This window comes from Delphinus delphis, chromosome 18 (assembly GCF_949987515.2).
Source record: "Delphinus delphis chromosome 18, mDelDel1.2, whole genome shotgun sequence".
NCBI lineage: Eukaryota > Metazoa > Chordata > Mammalia > Artiodactyla > Delphinidae > Delphinus > Delphinus delphis.
Genome location: NC_082700.1, coordinates 64,355,923 through 64,374,594, shown reverse-complemented (window position 1 = coordinate 64,374,594; position 18,672 = coordinate 64,355,923). Strand labels below are relative to the sequence as shown.

Below are 18,672 nucleotides of genomic sequence, written 5' to 3'. Positions count from 1 at the left end.
AGAAGAGAAGATGGCTAGGGCCAGCCCCACACTAGGAGTTCAGGAGGAGCCCCTGAGGGAGTGAGAAATCACAGTGATGGAGGCAGGAGGGAGTCTGGGAAGTGTGTTGTCATGGAAACCAAGGGGCATGAGTGTTTCAAGAAGGAGACAGTTACACCGAATGATCTTGTGCACAGAGGAAGAGGAAGACCTAGAATTGACCATTATTGTCACAGTGACTGTTGGTGACCTTGACATGTGACATAATTCAGTGAATTATTGGGGATGAAAGCTGGATTGGAGTGAGCTGGGAATCAGGCAAGGAAGTGGTCATGTCCATTACAGACATTTATTTCAGTAACGTTTGCTGGGAAGGAAAGCTGGGACAGGAGGCAGTGCCTGGAGGGAAATATGAGACCAAGGGGAAATTTTTGTCTTGTTTGAGGTGGGAGATACTAAGATGTGTTTGGGTGCCAGTGTGAATTAACCAGTGTATCGAGGGGGAAATTGAAGAAGCAGGAGATGGGAGGCTTACCATGGAACCAGGTTTCCTACTAATTTAAATGTTCTCAGGAGCAAAGAATGCAAGGTCTGTTTCTCCATGAGCAGATCAAAGCATTCTGCTGATTGCCACAGTAATCCACAGAAGTTCTCATTACAATCTTAAATGTTCTCGGTATCTAGACGTGTGTACTTCTAGCTTGTTACTCAGTGCCTGCTTTCCCCTCCCTTTTGGGCCAGTTTGTTTCCATTCCTGCCTATTTCAGATAAATAGATTTATTCAGGAAACAGCTAAACTTTGCATAAACAATACGAACAGCATAAAATTCCACTTATAAGCCATGGACCGCTGATACAATTTAGCAATGTATTGGAGAAATTGGGAAGATTAAGTATTTTAATTAACCTACCATTCTTCAGTGTGAAACTGACCTTCTTTCTCTTCTGTTTCAGTATCTTATTCTATCGCATACTCGTTTCAGAGAGTATTTCAGACTCTGAAATGAGTATTATTTCTTCAGGTCATCTTTGAGATTCTGACTTTCTACCTTGGTTTCCATACCTTTCATGTCTACACTCACAGACACATGTATATCCATTCAGTCATGTGTACATCTGCATGTAAGTACATGTACATAAGTATTCTTCCCTTCACTTGTTGCTCCCTTTAACGACTTTTCAGTAGTTCGTTTTTGCCCCATGGATGGGTTATGGCCCAAGTTTGCATTTTGAATGCCAGCCTCTGCTTATCTTAGCACAGATGAGGTTCTCAGGAGAGTTCGGTGGGAGCCAGAAGGATGGTGACCGTAGAGATTTCAATACTGTGGTACCTGCCGTGGAAGCTATTGCTTCCCTTCTCTGACTGAGACAGGCATCTTGAAGAAGAGCCCAGGATTATTCCTTGTACCGTTTTTGCTCCCTGAACGGGCTCTCACCCTATCTATGTAGGATAATCCAACCTCAATCTAGTGGCTGAAAGAATCTGCTAAAAATAATTCAGCACTCAATAATATGAAGAACTGAAAATAAATATTGAATAGTAGAGAGTAAAAGTTGGCTCATGCGGCATGAAAAAAGTAATATCCCAAGAAAAAGCAGTTTCCTTTGTCTTTGTCTTATCAGTAGGATGTACCCCAAAAGTTTTCAGATAGGTTTTCTAAGAGATGGTATTTTAACGAGGTATTTCTGTTGCAGCAGAGTATAAGACAAGGGCACAGACTGACAAGCTCCAGAATGAGATCGACATGTTGAAGGAGCAGCTGCAGCTCACCAGGTCTCAGCTAGAGGCTGCACAGCATGCCCATGTAGTCAGATTCTCTAAGGTATGCTAAATTCAGAAACACTTATATGTTGGGAAGGATTGGGGTTAATTCCTTGTAAATGTTTGGTAGAATTCACTACTGAAACCGTCTGGTCCTGAGCTTTTCTTTTTTGGGAGTTTTTTGATTACTGATTCAATCTCCTTACTCATTATTCATCTGTTCAGATTTTCTCTTTCTTCATGATTCAATCTTGGTAGGTTGCATGTCTCTAGGAATTTATTTCTTCTAGATTGTCCAATTGGTTGGCATGCAATTGTTCATAGTAGGCTATCATGATCCTTTGTAATTCTGTAGTATCAGTTGTAATGTCTCCTCTTTCATGTATAATTTTCATTTATTTGAGTCCTCTTTCTTTTCTTTGTTAGTCTAGCTAAAGGTTTGTCAATTTTGTTTATCTTTTCAAAAAATCAACTCTTAGTTTTTTAAATCTCTTCTATTGTCTTCTTATCCTGTGTTTCATTTATTTCTGCTCTAACCTTTATCATTTCCTTCCTTCTGCTAACTTGGGACTTAGTTTGTTCTTTTGTTCTGGTTCTTTGAGGTATAATGTTAGGTTGCTTATTTGAGATCTTTCTTTGTTCTTCATGTAGACGTTTATAGCTATAAACTTTCCTTTTAGAGCTGCTTTTAATGCATCCCATAAGTTTCGGTATGTTGTGTTTCCATTTTATTTGTCTTAAGACGTTTTTGATTCCCCTTTTGATTTTTCCTTTGATCCATTAGTCGTTCAGGAATGTGTGTTTAATTTCCAGTTATTTGTGAATTTCAATTTTTCCTTCTGTTACTGTTTTCTAGTTTCATAACATTGTGGTCAGAAAAAATACTTGATATAAAGTGAGTCTTCCTGAATTTGTTAATACTTGTTTTATGACCTAATATATGATCTATCCTGGAGGATATTCTGTATGTACTTGAGATGGATGTGTATTCTGCTGTTATTGGGTAGGATGTTCTGCATATCTCTTTTAGGTCCATTTCGTCTATAGTATTGTTCAACTCCTGTGTTTCCTTATTGATTTTCTGTCTGGATTACCCATTGTTGAGAGTGGGGTATTAAAATCCCCCTACTATTATTGTATTGTTGTTTATTTCTCCTTCTCATTCTGTTGGTATTTGCTTTATATATTTTAGGTGCTCCAATGCTTCATGCATATATATTTACAGTTGTTATAGTTTCTTGATGAATTGACCTCTTTATCATTATGTAATGACCTTTTTTTGTCACTTGAGAACTTCCTTTTTTTTTTTTTTTTTTTTTTGCGGTACGCGGGCTTCTCACTGTTGTGGCCTCTCCCGTTGCGGAGCACAGGCTCAGCGGCCATGGCTCACGGGCCCAGCCGCTCCGCGGCACGTGGGATCTTCCCGGACCGGGGCACGATCCCGTGTCCCCTGCATCAGCAGGCGGACTCTCAACCACTGCGCCACCAGGGAAGCCCCTTCCTTTTTTAATGTAGATGCTTACAGTTATAAATTTCCCTCTGAGCACTGATTTGTCTGCTTCCCTTTTTTGGTACGTTGTGCTTTAATTTTCATTCATCCTAAAGTATTTTTGAATTTCCCTAGTGAGGTTTTCTTTGACCCATTGGCTGTTTAAGAGTATATTGTTTAATTTTCATACATTTGTGAATTTTCCAGTTTTCCTTTTGTTAGTGATTTCTGGCCTCATTCTGTTGTGGTTGGAGGAGATACTTTGCATGATATCAACCTTTTAAAACTGAACATCATTTTAAGGCCTAACATGTAGTCTATCCTGGTGAATCTTCCATGTGCATTTAACAAGAATGTATATTCTGCTGTTGTTGGGTGCGGTGTTCTGTATGTTTGTTAGGTGGAGTATATTTGTAGTGTAGTTCAGGTCCCCAATTAGGAGAATAAAAATACACAACAGAAGGTCATCCGGAAATCAAAGGCTGATCGGACCAGACCTTGAATTTAGCTTATATAAAAATGTATTTGTGTTTATTAAGGGTGAGATGGGGCCACGCTACCCAAATTGGTATGGTATCAAGAAAGGTTCTTCTCAATAGACTTTTAAAGTATGTTTACATTTTACATATGATTGCATGCCTACTCTACAAGTTCACAGATCATAGAACTTTTGAGACTTTGGGCCTCTGTGTTTGTGCTTTAAGGAATGTAAGGACAAAAGGATGCTGTGTGCTGCCTTTGGTTTAGAAAAATCATTGTGCACAGACCTGCCATTATATGCAGTGTTTTTGCAACGAAAACAAACAGAAGAAGCCTAACTGAAATTTGCAAGTCTAGCTGACCCATTTGAGGTGAAACTATGTCTATTTATTTACATTTCTGCATACTTGCTTCATACCAGAGCTTTGAAAGCCATGTATTAAATCAATTTCAGGAATATGAAATGCAGAAAACAAAAGAGGAAGAATTTCTGAAGTTATTTGATAGATGGAAAGAAGAAGAAAAGGAGAAACTAGCTGATGAAATGGAAAAAGTCAAGGAAATGTTTATGAAGGAGTTTAAAGAACTAACTTCTAAGAATTCAGCGTTAGAATATGTAAGTATTGGGAGTCCCCTGGTGGTCCAGTGGTTAGGACTCTGAGCTTCCAGTGCTGGGGGCACAGGTTTGATCACTGGTTGGGGAACTAAGATCCCACAAGCCACGTGGCTCCACCCGAAAATACCCACAAAAAACGTTGAAAATAGCTAAGTATTAAACCTCGGAGTCTTCCTAGCAATGTTAGAGTTGTGGCCTTGAGAGGTGGCATTAGAGTGGCAATGTGGCCCATGGATCCAGAATTTCCTTTGTTGTGCCGTGGCCCAGACACCGCTCCTCCCTGAGAGTCTTGGGAGCTCAAGGCATACGGAAGAGACAGCAAGTCAGAAGAGTCGTTTCCTTGAGAGTGGGAGCTTTGACCCCAAACCCCATGCAGGACACTTGGTACATTTTAGATGGATCAGAGAAGAAGGTCCCTCTTTCTTAGCTGGTTAGGTTTAGATAGCCCCAAACAATAACTCCCTCCCTGAGTTTTAGAGCTTTCCAAAGGAACTTTCCAGAAAGACTGACAGAGATTGCCAATGTGGGAGAAGGAAGCTGACCCAGAAAGACAGAGGGAGAGCCTTTGCCAGGCCCCTTCCTCACCCCAGTCCTAGCAGGTTTGAGTGAGCTGGATGTCGCTAAAGGCAACCTCCACTTCCCCGTGGGAGCAGCCGAGGTCACAGTGAAGCAAAGGAGGCAAGGGAAGAGTCTGGAGCTCCCTCTAGGGGCCAACATGTTTATAAACTAAAATAGAGGGATAGTTTTGGAATACTGCTAAGATCCTTCTCTAAAACGGCCTGAACCCTCTCACAGGGATGGGCAAACTATGACCTGTGACCCAGACCTGACAAACCACCTGATTTTGTATGGCTCTCAAGCTAAGAGAGCTTTTTACACTTTTAAGTGGTTGAAAAAAGTCAAAAGAAGAAATATTTCACGACACGTGAAAATTATATGAAGTTCACCTTTCAGTGTCCACAAGTGAAGGTTTTTTGGAACACAGCCATACTCTTTCCTCCACACTTTGTCTGTGGAGCTTTTGTGCTGGAGCCGTGGAGTTGAGAGGTTATGACCAAGATCTTACGTGTCTCCCAAAGTCAAATACTATCTGGCTCTTTACAGAAAAAGTTTGCCAGCCGCTGTCACGTCGTTACAAAGCAAATGTGGCACGAGGTTAACAACTGGTGAAGGGGAAATGGGTGTTCATTATACGCTTCTTTCAACTTTTTCCTAAGTTGTAATTTGCAAATAAAAAGTTGAGGGGAAATTAACTTAGGGTGGCTCATTGTGTCTTTTCTATAGGGCTTTCTTCAGTCAACTCCCTGTGGGTTCAACTGTCCCCTATCACCTCGCCTGGTTCTAAGCATCAGAACCTGTGGGCAGGAGTAATTCTTCTACCACCCCTACTCCAGGGGCTTGTCCCGAACTCAGACCCTTGGCATCTTCTCAAAGTGGGATGCCGTATTACCTGCAATAGTGGATTCTGATAGTGACCAATTTAAGACTGGCTTTTTATGTCTTCTCCATCGAGGCCACACTTTTTTTTTCCTTGCGATAAAGCTGCCAGTATGGCTCTTTTGCCTGAGATTCCCTGCATGGTTATCCCTGCCCCCAGGATCATTGTGGAATTGGACTTTTCCCTACCTAGGACTTTTTTTACCATTCATATAGATATATATTTTTTTTTAATAAATACATTTATTTATTTATTTCTAGTTGCGGCGAGCGGGGGCTACTCTTCGTTGTGGTGCTCGGGCTTCTCATTGCGGTGGCTTCTCGTGTTGCAGAGCACGGGCTCTAGGTGCGCGGGCTTCAGTAGTTGTGGCTCGCAGGCTCTAGAGCGCAGGCTCAGTAGTTGTGGCGCACAGGCTTAGTTGCTCTGCGGCATGTGGGATCTTCCCGGACCAGGGCTCGAACCCGTGTCCCCTGCATTGGCAGGCAGATTCTTAACCACTGTACCGCTAGAGAAGCCCCATCTATTTTCTTCAAACGGCTTTTTTGAGATGTTTACCTATCATACAATTCACCCACTTAAACTGTACAGTTCAGTGGTTTTTACTATGTTAGAGTTATGCAACCATCATCACAGTCATTTTAGAACATTTCATCACCCAAAGGAGAAGCCTTGTACCCACTGGCACTCCCTCCCACCCCTGGCAACCACAGGTCTACTTTCTGTCTCTATGCATCTGCCTGTGCTGGACATTTCATATAAATTAAATCATATAAAATGTGATCTTTTGTGAGTGGCTTCTTTTCACTTAGTATAATGTTTTCAAGATTCATCCACACTGTAGTATGTATCAATATATTTTTTTAATTGCCGAATGATATTTCATTGTATCGATACACCATATTTTATTGATCCATTATTCGATGGACATTTGGGTTGTTTGCCCACTTTGGCTATAGAGCGTTTTAAAAATTATTATTAATAATATACTATTTTTTGGAATAGTTTTAGGTTTACTGAGCAAATAGTACAGAAATTTCCATATAAATACCCCTCTCCTAACCCTGTACACAGTTTTCCACATTACTAACGTCTTAAATTGGTATCATACATTTGTTACAATTAATGAGCCAATACTGGTACATTAGTATTAACTAAAGTCCATACTTCATTCAGATTTCTTTTGCTTTTACTTAACATCCTTTTTCTGCCCTAGGGTCCTATCCAGGATACCTAAGTACATTTAGTTGTTTCTCTAGGCTCAGGCTTGTTTTTGATGACCTTGACAGTTTTAAGGTGTACTTTTCAGGTATATTGTAGGATGCCCCTCTGTTGGAATTTACCTGATATTCTTCTCATGGTTAGACAGGGTTTATGGGTTTTGGGGAAGAAGTCCTCAGAGATAAAGTACAATTTTCATCACGTCATTTCAAGGGTACATACCATCTACATGGTTTATGACTGTTGGTGTTGACCTTGATCACCTGGCTGAGGTAGTATTTGTCAGGTTTCTCCCCACCCCACTGCCCCCCATTCCATACTGTGCTCTTTGGAAGGAAGTCACCTTGTGCAGCCCAGACTTAAGCGGTAGGGGACAATGCTCCCCCATCCTTTTGTGTTTGAAGTTAACATATTACCTTCTGAGGGTATTTACTGCCAGTAACTTTGGGAATAACCTATAAGCAAAGGGTAACATTAAAACCTTATGTCCCTAGTGGTCCCTGGAAGATGCTGGCCTCCTCACATCCTGAGAATCAGCTGCACCCAGTTCCTCTGTTTCTGGCACTGTTGCCTGCCCATTAAAGTTTTAAAGATCGATTATCTGAGATTAGAAAGTTTAGGTTTTCCTTTCCCTTTCTCTCCCAGTGCACGTTCTTTTGTTGGAGGTAATGAAACGGGAAAACCACTGGGAATGAGAAGCAGGAGAGGCCCGGTGAACGTCCAGGAGGATAGTCAGGTGCTCCCCAATTTTGTTCTCTGTGTCAGTCGTATAAAAGTGTGAACATCTGTACCAGTGATTCTGAATTTTATTTTATAGCAATTGTCAGAAATCCAGAAGTCCAATATGCAGATCAAGTGTAACATAGGCACATTAAAAGATGCACATGAGCTTAAAGAAGAACGTCCTCAGCATCCCCAGGATTTCCAAAATGTGATGCAACTTCTTGATAGTCAGGTATGTAAAAGTGGGTGACTACTTCAGCAGAGACCTGGTCTTTCTTGGTGAGGTAATTTACAGTAAGCACCATCTACAAAAAAGTGCCTCTTTCAGTGACGATGAAGGTGACTGATTCTTTTCTCCTTATCTCCTAACACATGTGTAATTCAGAATAGGTGTTCATTCGATACTTACTGATTGACTAATAGATGTGGATACAGAACAGTTGGCAAAGTTGTTTAGTTTTTCCTTGACTAATATCTATTTGAATTGGTTCATATTACCTTAGTAGTTATTTTTCATATTTCAGATGTAGACCCCCTTTCAAAAGGCATAGAAAGGCATATTGAAGCCCTGACATTTTAGAGCTTAAATATATGGCCGCCTTGGCAAACTGATGGTCTTTTACATTTATCAAATAAATTACAGTCATTTGGAAGTGAACCTCAGTAATCAGTACAGCCTTTGTCCTGGCTATTTTGATCACACTGATTGAGGGGAACTTTTTTTTTTTTTAGCCAGGAAACATAGAGATTAAAGCTTATGGATTGAGGATTTTTTCAGAAAGCAATATTATGTCATTTTAAAAGGTAAATGTGTTTTTGAACATGGACTACTGCCACTGCTTCTTGTCTTGCCTCTCTCCCCTCAATCTACCTTTCGTGTTATAGCCAGGGTGATCATGTCACCATCCTGTCTAAAATCCTTCAATGGCTCCCCATCTTTCACAGAACAAAGTCTAGGACCCTTAACCAGCATTCAGAGTCCCTGGGCATCTGGTCCTGCCATCTCCCACCATTCTTGCCTTTACCTTGACGCCCCAGTAGCCCCAAAGAGCTCCTGGTTCCCAGGACGAGGCAATCTGATTTTGCTTTTTCAGCTTTCTTTGTTATGCGCCTTCCAGTTTTCAGGCCCTGACACTTATTCAGCTGGGATGGCATCTCTTCTGGAGAGTCCTCCAGGAGTTCTGGGTTATTGCACTGCCACAGTCCTCCAAGCTGGACCTGATCACGTGCACATTATGTGGGAACCCTCCATTGTATGTCCACTGTTCTTCCGGGCAGGGCAAGCAGGGCCTGTCTCTTAGTTCTCTCCCAGCCTGCCAGCGGCTGCCCAGCGAGGTGCCTGGTATGCGGTAGGGGACCAGGAATTGGGTCCTGAACTGAACTGTTGGCATTTGCTCCCAGCAGGCTGCTGTCTCAGTAGTTGAAGGACCCAGTTATGAAATCCTCAGGTCCCACCTAAATTTCTTTTGTCTCCTTCCTGTGAGCTCTATCAGTTCAGAACCTATGGACCCAGAAACCTTGATGTTTCCTTTTAGCTTCTGAGGTTAACAAACTAGCACCTGTTTTTTTAAATTAAGTTTTATTGGAACACAGCCATACTATTATGTACCATCTATGACTTCATTTACATATTACTTATGGCTGTTCTCCTATCTAGTAGTAGTGACTGAGTCATCTGGCCCCCAGAGTCTAATATATTTCCTATTAGCCCCTTAACAGAAAATGTTTGCTGAACCTTGCCTCAGAGTATAAGATTAAAACCAAGTGCAAGTGTGTTTAAACATTTTTGACTGTATTTATTTACTTTTTTAAATGCCTGCTAAAATTTTACCAAATAGATGGTTGGGTTTTATAGGTACTCACTAAAAAGGAAGCTTCTGTTTTGAGTAGATGTCATTGTTACAATTACACTAAATTACTCTTGTTTTACTAATTTTGTAGGAAAGCAAGTGGACAGCTCGAGTTCAGGCTCTTCATCAAGAACACAAGAAAGAGAAGAGCCGGGTAAGATTAAGAAACCAACGACCTATAAAAAGTGGGTCTTTCTGAAAAGAATATTTGCTTTTCTCTATAATAAAGGTAATGTTTATCCACTTAAGACATTTGTGGAGAAATATATAACAAAAATTAAAATTACTCATCATTCCAATACCATAGATAACCAGTGTTACTGCTTTGTTATAATTTCTTTCAATCTTTTTCCTATGCTGTAAATGTTGCGTTTCTGTAAGTATAGAAACCCATGCATATAATATGTCTCACAGATTTTGAATTTTGCTTTATATCTATAACTTTATACATTTTTCATTTAATATATCATAAACAGTTTCCTATGTTTTAAAATATTATTCAAAATCATGATTTTTTAATGGCTCCATGATGATCTTATGGCTGTATCATCAGTTATTTAATCATTTCTCCATTGTTGAATGCATGTTTCTAATTTTTAAACATTACAGAGTGGCAGTCTAAATAAGTGTTGAATACAGGCATACCTTATTTTATTGCACTTTGCAGATAATTGCGTTTTTTACAAATTGAAGGTTTGTGGCAACCCTGCATTGTCAGATGATGCATTTTTTAGCAATAAAGTTTTTTGTTTTTAATTTTTATTTATTTTCTCTTTGGCTGTGTTGGGTCTTTGTTGCTGCACGTGGGCTTTTCTCTAGTTGCGGCAAGCAGGGGCTACTCTTGGTTGCGGTGTGCAGGCTTCTCATTGCGGTGGCTTCTCTTGGTGAGCACCAGCTCTAGGCACATGGGCTTCAGTAGTTGTGGCACACAGGCTCAGTAGTTGTGGCTCGCGGGCTCTAGAGTGTAGGCTCAGTAGTTGTGGTGCGTGGGCTTAGTTGCTCCGTGACATGTGGGATCTTCCCGGACCAGGGCTCAAACCCGTGTCCCCTGCATTGGCAGGTGGATTCTTAACTACTGAGCCACCAGGGAAGCCTGCAATAAAGTATTTTAAATTAAGACATATACATTGTTTATTTTACGACATAACGCTATTGCACACTTAATAGACCACAGTGTAGTGTAAACATAACTTTTGTATGCACTAGGAAACCAAAAAATTCACGTGATTCGCTTTACTGCTGTGATCTGGAACTGAACACACAGTATCTCTGAGGTCTGCCAATAAAAAGAAGGATTGTTCACATTAAAGTCATTTTAATGAAAACAAAAATGAATTGTAACACCTATTCCTTTTCCGCTGAGTACATCAGAAATTTAAGTGTTAAAATGCTTTTTACAGGGCTTCCCTGGTGGCGCAGTGGTTGAGAGTCCGCCTGCCGATGCAGGGGACACGGGTTCGTGCCCCGGTTCGGGAAGATCCCACATGCTGCGGAGCGGCTGGGCCCGTGAGCCATGGCCGCTGAGGCTGCGTGCCCAGAGCCTGTGCTCCGCAGCGGGAGAGGCTACAACAGTGAGAGGCCCGCGTACCGCAAAAAAAAAAAAAAAATGCTTTTACAATAGTGTAAAAAATGTAAAGTAGATTTATTTGGGACTTTAAGACAGGAAAACATCTGTTGATTTTTTCTCTTTAAATTGTATGTATTTTGTAGCCCTTTGTATCCCCTTTTGGGCAAACAACGTAGACTGGGTGGCTTATGAACAACAGAAATGTATTTCTCATAGTTCTGGTGCTCCAGGAATTGGACAGAGAGCTTGTTAAAGGGGAGTAGTGTCTGGGCTGTGTGTAGATATAACGCCCATGTTTCTTTCTCCAGTCTAAGCCTCCCTTCTGAGCTCCAGACGAAGTAGCCAGCTCTGCACTCGACATCTCCACTGCTTCTTACATGTAACGTGTCTAAAGTGAAGCTCTTGGATTTGTCCCCAGAGGTGTCTTGCTTTTGGCTGATGGTACCCTAGTCCGCTCAGATGCACTCCCTCAGCCCCCAGTTCCAGGCTATCGGCAGGTCCTGCCGAGTATCTCATATCCATGTTCTTCTGGACATTTCTGTTCCTTCCATCCTCCACTGAGCTCCCACCATTTCCAAAAGGGCCCAGTAACTGGCTTCCCAATTCCAGCCTTTTGCTCGTGTAATCTGCTCTCTGCAGAGCAGCCGAAATAATCTGGCTGTCGGCCACCACCGTGGCCTCATCCTGAACCTCTCTCTGAACCGACTCTCTTTAGCTACGGTGGCCTTCTGGTAATTTGTAGAACGTGTGGCCTTTTTCTCCTTTTACATTTGTTTTCGCTGCTGGGAGGTCCTTCCACTTTTTTTTTTTTAATTTAATTTTTTTTAATTTAATTTAATTTTTTTTAATTTAATTTAATTTTTTTTATACAGCAGATTCTTATTAATCATCAATTTTATACACATCAGTGTATACATGTCAATCCCAATCACCCAATTCATCACACCACCACCACCCCTGCCTCTTTCCCCCCTTGGTATCCATATGTTTATTCTTTACATCTGTGTCTCTATTTCTGCCCTGCAAACCGGTTCATCTGTACCATTTTTCTAGGTTCCACATATATGCGTTAATATACAGTATTTGTTTTTCTCTTTCTGACTTACTTTACTCTGTATGACAGTCTCTAGATGCATCCACGTGTCTACAAATGACCCAATTTCGTTCCTTTTTATGGCTGAGTAATATTCCATTGTATATATGTACCACATCTTCTTTATCCATTCATCTGTTGATGGGCATTTAGGTTGCTTCCATGACCTGGCTATTGTAAATAGTGCTGCAATGAACATTGGGGTGCATGTGTCTTTTTGAATTATGGTTTTCTCAGGGTATATGCCCGGTAGTGGGATTGCTGGATCATACGGTAATTCTATTTTTAGTTTTTTAAGGACCCTCCATACTGTTTCCGCTTGTTCTTTATGTGGCTGTCTCCTTCCCCTCTGATTTGGTTTTCTCTGTTGTGTAGCAAATTACCACAGATTTATTATCTCCCAGTTTCCATGGGATAGGAGTCCAGGCACGGCTTGGCTGGGTTGTCTGCTCGGGGTCTCACAAGCTGCATTCAAGGTGTCAGCTGCGTGTGGTCTCATCTGGGGCTCCGGGGCCCCTCCCAAGCCCGTTCAGATGATTGGCGATGTGCAGTTCCTTACGGTTAGCCATGGGGGGGAGACCCCCGTCTCCGCCGTTCACAGGCTGGCTGTGACGTCTTCAAGGCCAGTAGGAGAGCATCTCTCCTGCCTTCATTCTCCCCCTTCAAGAGACCTGAAGTCACCCCAAGACCACTCCATCCAGGGAGGTGGTCCCCTCCCGTTATTATCCTCAGCGCTTCACAAGTGTGGCTCTCAGCACTGTTTTAAATACTTTGTTTACTTGTTTATTGTCTGTCTCTTCAACCAGATCACTAGCCCTGGGAGGGAAGGGCTCTGTTTACTCCTCCGTTGTATTCTCAGCATCCGATAACGTGTCTAAAACGTGGTTGGTGCTTGTTAAATATTTGCTGAAGGAATGCAGAAGGTCGATAGGTGGCCACCAAGGGGATCACACAGGCTTTTTGTGTGTGGATGGGGAGATGCTGACTGTACAGATCAGAAGACCAGGGTGGAAAGAGCTGTGTGTCGGTGTGACGTGATATTTGAAGCAGGTCCTCTTAACCTCTGCCTCGCTGCCTTACTCACCTTTCATGCTTCAGGCACTTAGCCAGGTGAGGAGGGGAACGGCCAGTGACAACTTAGAGGAGTTGCTTTTCTCTAAGAATGTTGAATCTTTCCTTCGAGATGCTGTAAGGCAGTAGTTCCTAACCAGGGACATCCTTCAGAATGACCCGAGGCTCTTCCAAAATACAGGTGTCCAGCTCTCCCCGCTGAAGGCCTGCTTCAGTAGGTAAGTCTGGGACATGCAGAGTTTGGAAACAACAGTAAGAACACCAGCAAACCCCCGACGATTGTGCTTTGGATCCATGGTTTGAACCACGGCTCTTACAGTTTGAAGTTCTATTTTTATTCTTCAGGGTGTTCTTAGAGCATTGGGGTTTAGGGACAGAATTCAGGCCTTCTTCTTAATTGGGGGTGATTTTAGTCCTCGTTCCTTTAAGCCTCTTGTGGGAACGTAAGTCGCCTTCTGGCTGGAATACAGTGTACAGTATAAGTTGTAGAGGTTTACACTTGGCCACTGTGGGTGGTCATAGAGAGGAAGACCGACTGCCAGTGGTTTGGAGGAAGGAGAGGCCTGACCTGCTTGTGAGTGAGGCCCCTCACCCCACGTGCTGGGAGCGTGGAGGTTTGTGCCACCGCCAGGCTACGCTGCTCCCTTGTCTGTTGGTTTTGCTTGTTCAGAAGCTGCGTGCTTCTTCCTTCATTTCTCTTAAACCCTAACAGAGAGGCAGGTTCAATAAGGTTTAGTAATCTGTGCCTGAGACCAAACTATTAATTATTCCACATGATTGGTGCCTCCTGTTCCTACAATGCACATATTGTATTTCTCTGTTTAAGGGAAGTTGCGTTTGCCAACTTTTTATTGCTTTACCTAGATTCTTGGCAGTCTTTTTTTGGTTTTGTTTTTAAATAACATTGGTAGGAGTTCAAAGGGAACCACAGATAAATGATGGCATGCCCTTTTCCACCCAACAGAAGACTCTTAGAGCTTGGGAGGTTGTAGAATGGTCACGCAGTGGAAGGAGAGGAGGATGGAGTAATGTGGCTGGTAGAGAAAAAGTGGAAAACTTGAAATGGTAGAAGGTCACAAGAAATGAGCTCCAGGGCCACAGGCCTTTTGAAATAGTTTCTGGCTATCTCTTTCTTAGACTATCACATTTTCTGGTCAATTCTCAATTCCAGTATCAAAATGATGCCATCCCGTAGTTTTTCTTACGTACCCTTTCTGCTTGGGCCCTGCAGTGAGTCCCCATATTGCTGATTCTCAGCCTCCGCCCAGAGCCCTGTACATTTTTATTGGCTTTTCCTTCTGTTTTCCAACTCCAGATTTCCCAAACTGCTTTTGGGGGTACTCTTCCAGTAGTCTGTAAAAATGTGGGGAAGGTTCCTGACAGTGGGAGAGATTCTTAGCATCCGCTGGGATATGTAGGGTTCTTTTTAGTCCTTACTCAGGAAACCCTTTTGACTTGGTTCAACCTATTGTTTGTCCGGCCTCATGTGAGCACAGAGCGCTTCAGAGGGAAGACCCTGCAGTGTATGGATTGAGAGCTTTAACTTTTTGTTGTTATTTTATGGTTTTTCTGTTCAATGTAAGTGGATTATTTTTAGAGTAATTTTACGTTCACAGCAACGTTGAGGAGAAAATACACAGCGTTCCCAGATACCCCCTGCCCACCCTGTATGCACAGCCTTCGCCCTTATCAACACTCTGCACCGGAGTGGTACACTGGTTACAATCGAGGAACCTACACTGACATGTCATTATCCCCCAAAGTCCACAGTTTACATTAGGGTTCCCTCTTGAGTTGTACATTCTATGGATTTTGACAAATGTATAGTGACATGCAGCCATCATTATGGTCTCATACAGGACACTGACCTAAAAATCCTCTGTGCTCTGCCTGTTCATCCCTCCCTCCCTCCCCTCAACCCCTGATTCTTTTTACTGTCTCCATAATTTTGCCTTTTTCAGAATGTCATATAGTTGGAATCATACAGTATGTAGCCTTCTCAGATTGGCTTCTTTCACTCAACAGTATGCCTTTAAGGTTCCTCCAAGTCTTTTCATGGTTCGGTAGCTCATTTCTTTATAATGTTGAATAACATTCCATTGTTTGTATGGACCACAGCTTATGTATCTCTTCACCTACTGAAGGACACCATGGTTGCTTCCAGGTTTTGGCAATTATGAATAAAGCTGCTATAGACATCCGTGTGCAGTTTTCGTGTGGACATAGGTTTTTGGCTCCTTTGGGTAAATGCCAAGGAGTACAGTTGCTGGATCGTTTGGTAAAAATATGTTTAGTTTTGTAAGAAACTGCCAGACTGCCTTCCACGTGGCCGTAGCGCTCTGCATTCCCACCAGCAACGGATGAGAGTTCTTGCTGCTCCGCATCCTTGTCAGCATTTGATATGGGCAAGCTCTGGATTTTGGCCATTCTGATAGGTACATTTTTGTTACATTTTGATTTGGTGATTTCTTTCTTTCTCTCTCTTTTTTTTTTTATTTGCGGCACGTGGGCCTCTCACTGCTGTGGCCTCTCCCGTTGCGGAGCACAGGCTCCGGACGCGCAGGCTCAGCGGCCATGGCTCACGGGCCCAGCCGCTCCGCGGCACGTGGGATCCTCCCGGACCGGGGCACGAACCTGTGTCCCATGCATCAGCAGGCGGACTCTCAACCACTGCGCCACCAGGGAAGCCCTTTTTTTTTTTAATTTATTTAAATTTATTTATTTTTGGCTGTGTTGGGTCTTGGTTACTGCGTGCGGGCTTTCTCTAGTTGCGCTGAGTGGGGGCTACTCTTCAATGTGGTGCCTGGGCTTCTCACTGCAGTGGCTTCTCTTGTTGCGGAGCACGGGGTCTAGGCGCACGGGCTTCAGTAGTTGTGGCTCGCCGGCTCTAGAGCACAAGCTCAGTAGTTTTGGCACATGGGCTTAGTTGCTCCATGGCATGTGGGATCTTCCCAGACCAGGGGTCCAGCCCGTGTCCCCTGCATTGGCAGGTGGATTCTCAACCACTGCACCACCAGGGAAGCCCGCAAGTACAATTCATTAATGCGTTTCATGACATAGACTAAGTTTGAAAGCGTTGACTTTGAAGACAGGAAAGTTCAAGTCTGGGCTCTTCCCGCTCAAGTTGTCTGCGTTTGGGTCAGCTACTTACCTCTCTAGACTTGAGTTTCCCCATCTGAACAACGAGGTCAAAACTTGGATCCATGAGGCTGTGGTGTGGATTCAACAAGATGAAATGCTTAACGCAGCCTCTACACGTGTTGAGTGTCTGTTAAAAAAAACCTCTCCAGTTAGGAAATGCTGCTCCAGGCACTCTCTGTGCTTCTCTCAGACACAGTTACCCCCCTTTATTTGACCTGCACATCCCTGTCTCTGTTTTCAGTCCGTAGGCTTGGAATGTCCTTAGTGCCATTTACCAAGGGTATTTTCTCTTCTGTTTAAGCAACTTCCGAAGTTGTTTTAAGAATGTTTCCTTAAATTATTGAAAACAAATTCTTCTTGAATTCTTGTCCAGTATTTGATCTTCCCTGAGGTTAAGTCTCAAAAGATGAATCTGTGCATCTTTGGATCTGTTCTCTGCTTCTCTTCCTTCTGTTCCCTCCCTCCCTCCCTTCCCCCTCTCCCTCCCCCTCCCTCCCTTCCTCTTTTCCTCTACCCCCAACGCCCTCCACCTCCCATTTCTCAGTAAATATTTATTGAGAACCTGCTAAGATCCAGAGACCGTGCTAGTTGCTGGGCATATAAAATAATTCAGGTGGGCTCTCCGGCCCAGGGAGTGCACTTTCCAGCTGGGATGATGCATGTGGATGTGTGAGAACAGTACTGCTTGGGGTTGGAGCTGCTCTGAGGGAGAAGCCTTGATCCTTATCCTTGCTCATCCCTGTGTGATTTCATGTAACAGCTCAGGTTTGCTCCGCTGTTCACATCATCAGTGTTGGCTTTCTTGGGCCATGAGCTCCCTGGGAACAGAGATGAAGCCCCTTGTATGGCCGGGGCCTTCATACACGATGATCAGAGGGTTATTCAGTGTGTAGATAACATAGGTCAGCAAGAAGGTACGGCATGTATATACAAACTGTGAAAAGAAGAAATTTACGTGCAGTTTGCAGATGAATGCCTTTCTTCATTGGTTTTTCCAGCTCCTGTCACATATAGAGAAACTTCGAACCTCAATGATAGATGATCTAAATGCAAGTAATGTATTCTACAAGAAAAGGATAGAAGAGCTAGGGCAGAGGCTCCAGGAGCAGAAGGAGCTGATCATCACTCAGAGACAACAGGTATTTTGGAGTATATATTGGCAACATTTTTATGTAAACAGTGCAGTTTATCTAAGAACATGTGTTTTTATTTTAGAGCACTTGTAAGATGGATAAGATAAAGAAGATAGAATATTTTTTTCCCTGTGGTTGCTTGTATAAGTAAATAAAATAATTTTTAAAGGTATTTTAAAATACCATAGAGCAATCAGATTTATTCAGTTAGAATTCAGAATAAATGTGAAGGTAGCTAAAATTTCTTTTGGTAATTCCTTACCAAAAGAAGCAGCTGAATCCAAATGCTGCTTTTATAAAACATTTGCCTCCATGTCATTAAAGTCCACATGTCCTGTGTGTTTGGAGGATTTAGTGAAAAGGTTCATTTACTGAGTACAGTGTCTGTCCATTATCCAGTATGTCCCCGTCTAGTTCAAACATGGATCACTGAAAGACCGTTCTTCTTTGCAGATTAAAGAGTTTACCAGTAAACCATTAAACAGTGTCAGTGAACCCAGAGGTAAGTGGACCAGGATCCCAGCGCTGGAGGCAAGGCTGGCCTCCCTAACCGTGTGCTGGACTTCAGAAGAATGTTGGGCCGCGATGGTTCATGAGTGCTAAGATGTGCTAAGCTGTGCTAACCGCAACCCAGAGAGTTGAAGAATTTTAAATACCTAAACGGTCGTAGAATGGTCTCGTATCCTTTTTATCAGAATATCGTCGTGCACATAATACATGCTTAGTAAGTGTACCTCTGGATGGATGTGCAGTAAGACGCCTTATGATTATAAGTACAGAGTCTGGGGGCAGACCGGGTTCAACTCCCGTCTCTGGCACTATGTAGCTTTGTGAGTCTCTGCCCCGGTTTCCTCAGCTCTAAAGCTGGAATATCAGTAGTAATTACATCATAGGCTTGTTACAAGGATGACATGGGAGAACATGTATAAAGAGCACCTGTTAAACATTCATGAGTGTTGGCTATCGTTATTAATATTAAGCTCTTAATTATCCTAAAGTGCTATAGTGGCTTGCTGCACGATTCTGCATTGTGGTAGGCTGGGGTTAAGGGTTTGTTCTAAGTATAGTGGGGGGATATACAACCTACTGATGGTAGCAGTGATAGCCGTCCA

At 42.7% G+C, this 18,672-nt stretch overlaps 1 protein-coding gene across 3 annotated transcripts in view; it reads left to right on the top strand.

Annotated features, from left to right (window-relative positions):
- Nucleotides 1–18,672, top strand: part of DZIP1 (DAZ interacting zinc finger protein 1) — a 54,143-nt gene that overhangs the window by 10,224 nt on the left and 25,247 nt on the right. For 2 of the 3 annotated variants that reach the window (XM_059996256.1, XM_059996254.1), the window contains 6 exons: nt 1,675–1,802; nt 4,165–4,326; nt 7,800–7,937; nt 9,647–9,709; nt 17,426–17,566; nt 18,014–18,062. In XM_059996256.1, the coding sequence (XP_059852239.1) occupies nt 1,675–1,802; nt 4,165–4,326; nt 7,800–7,937; nt 9,647–9,709; nt 17,426–17,566; nt 18,014–18,062 (681 nt within the window). The remainder of the gene's footprint in view (nt 1–1,674; nt 1,803–4,164; nt 4,327–7,799; nt 7,938–9,646; nt 9,710–17,425; nt 17,567–18,013; nt 18,063–18,672) is intronic. The other variant, XM_059996257.1, reaches the window with a different exon arrangement.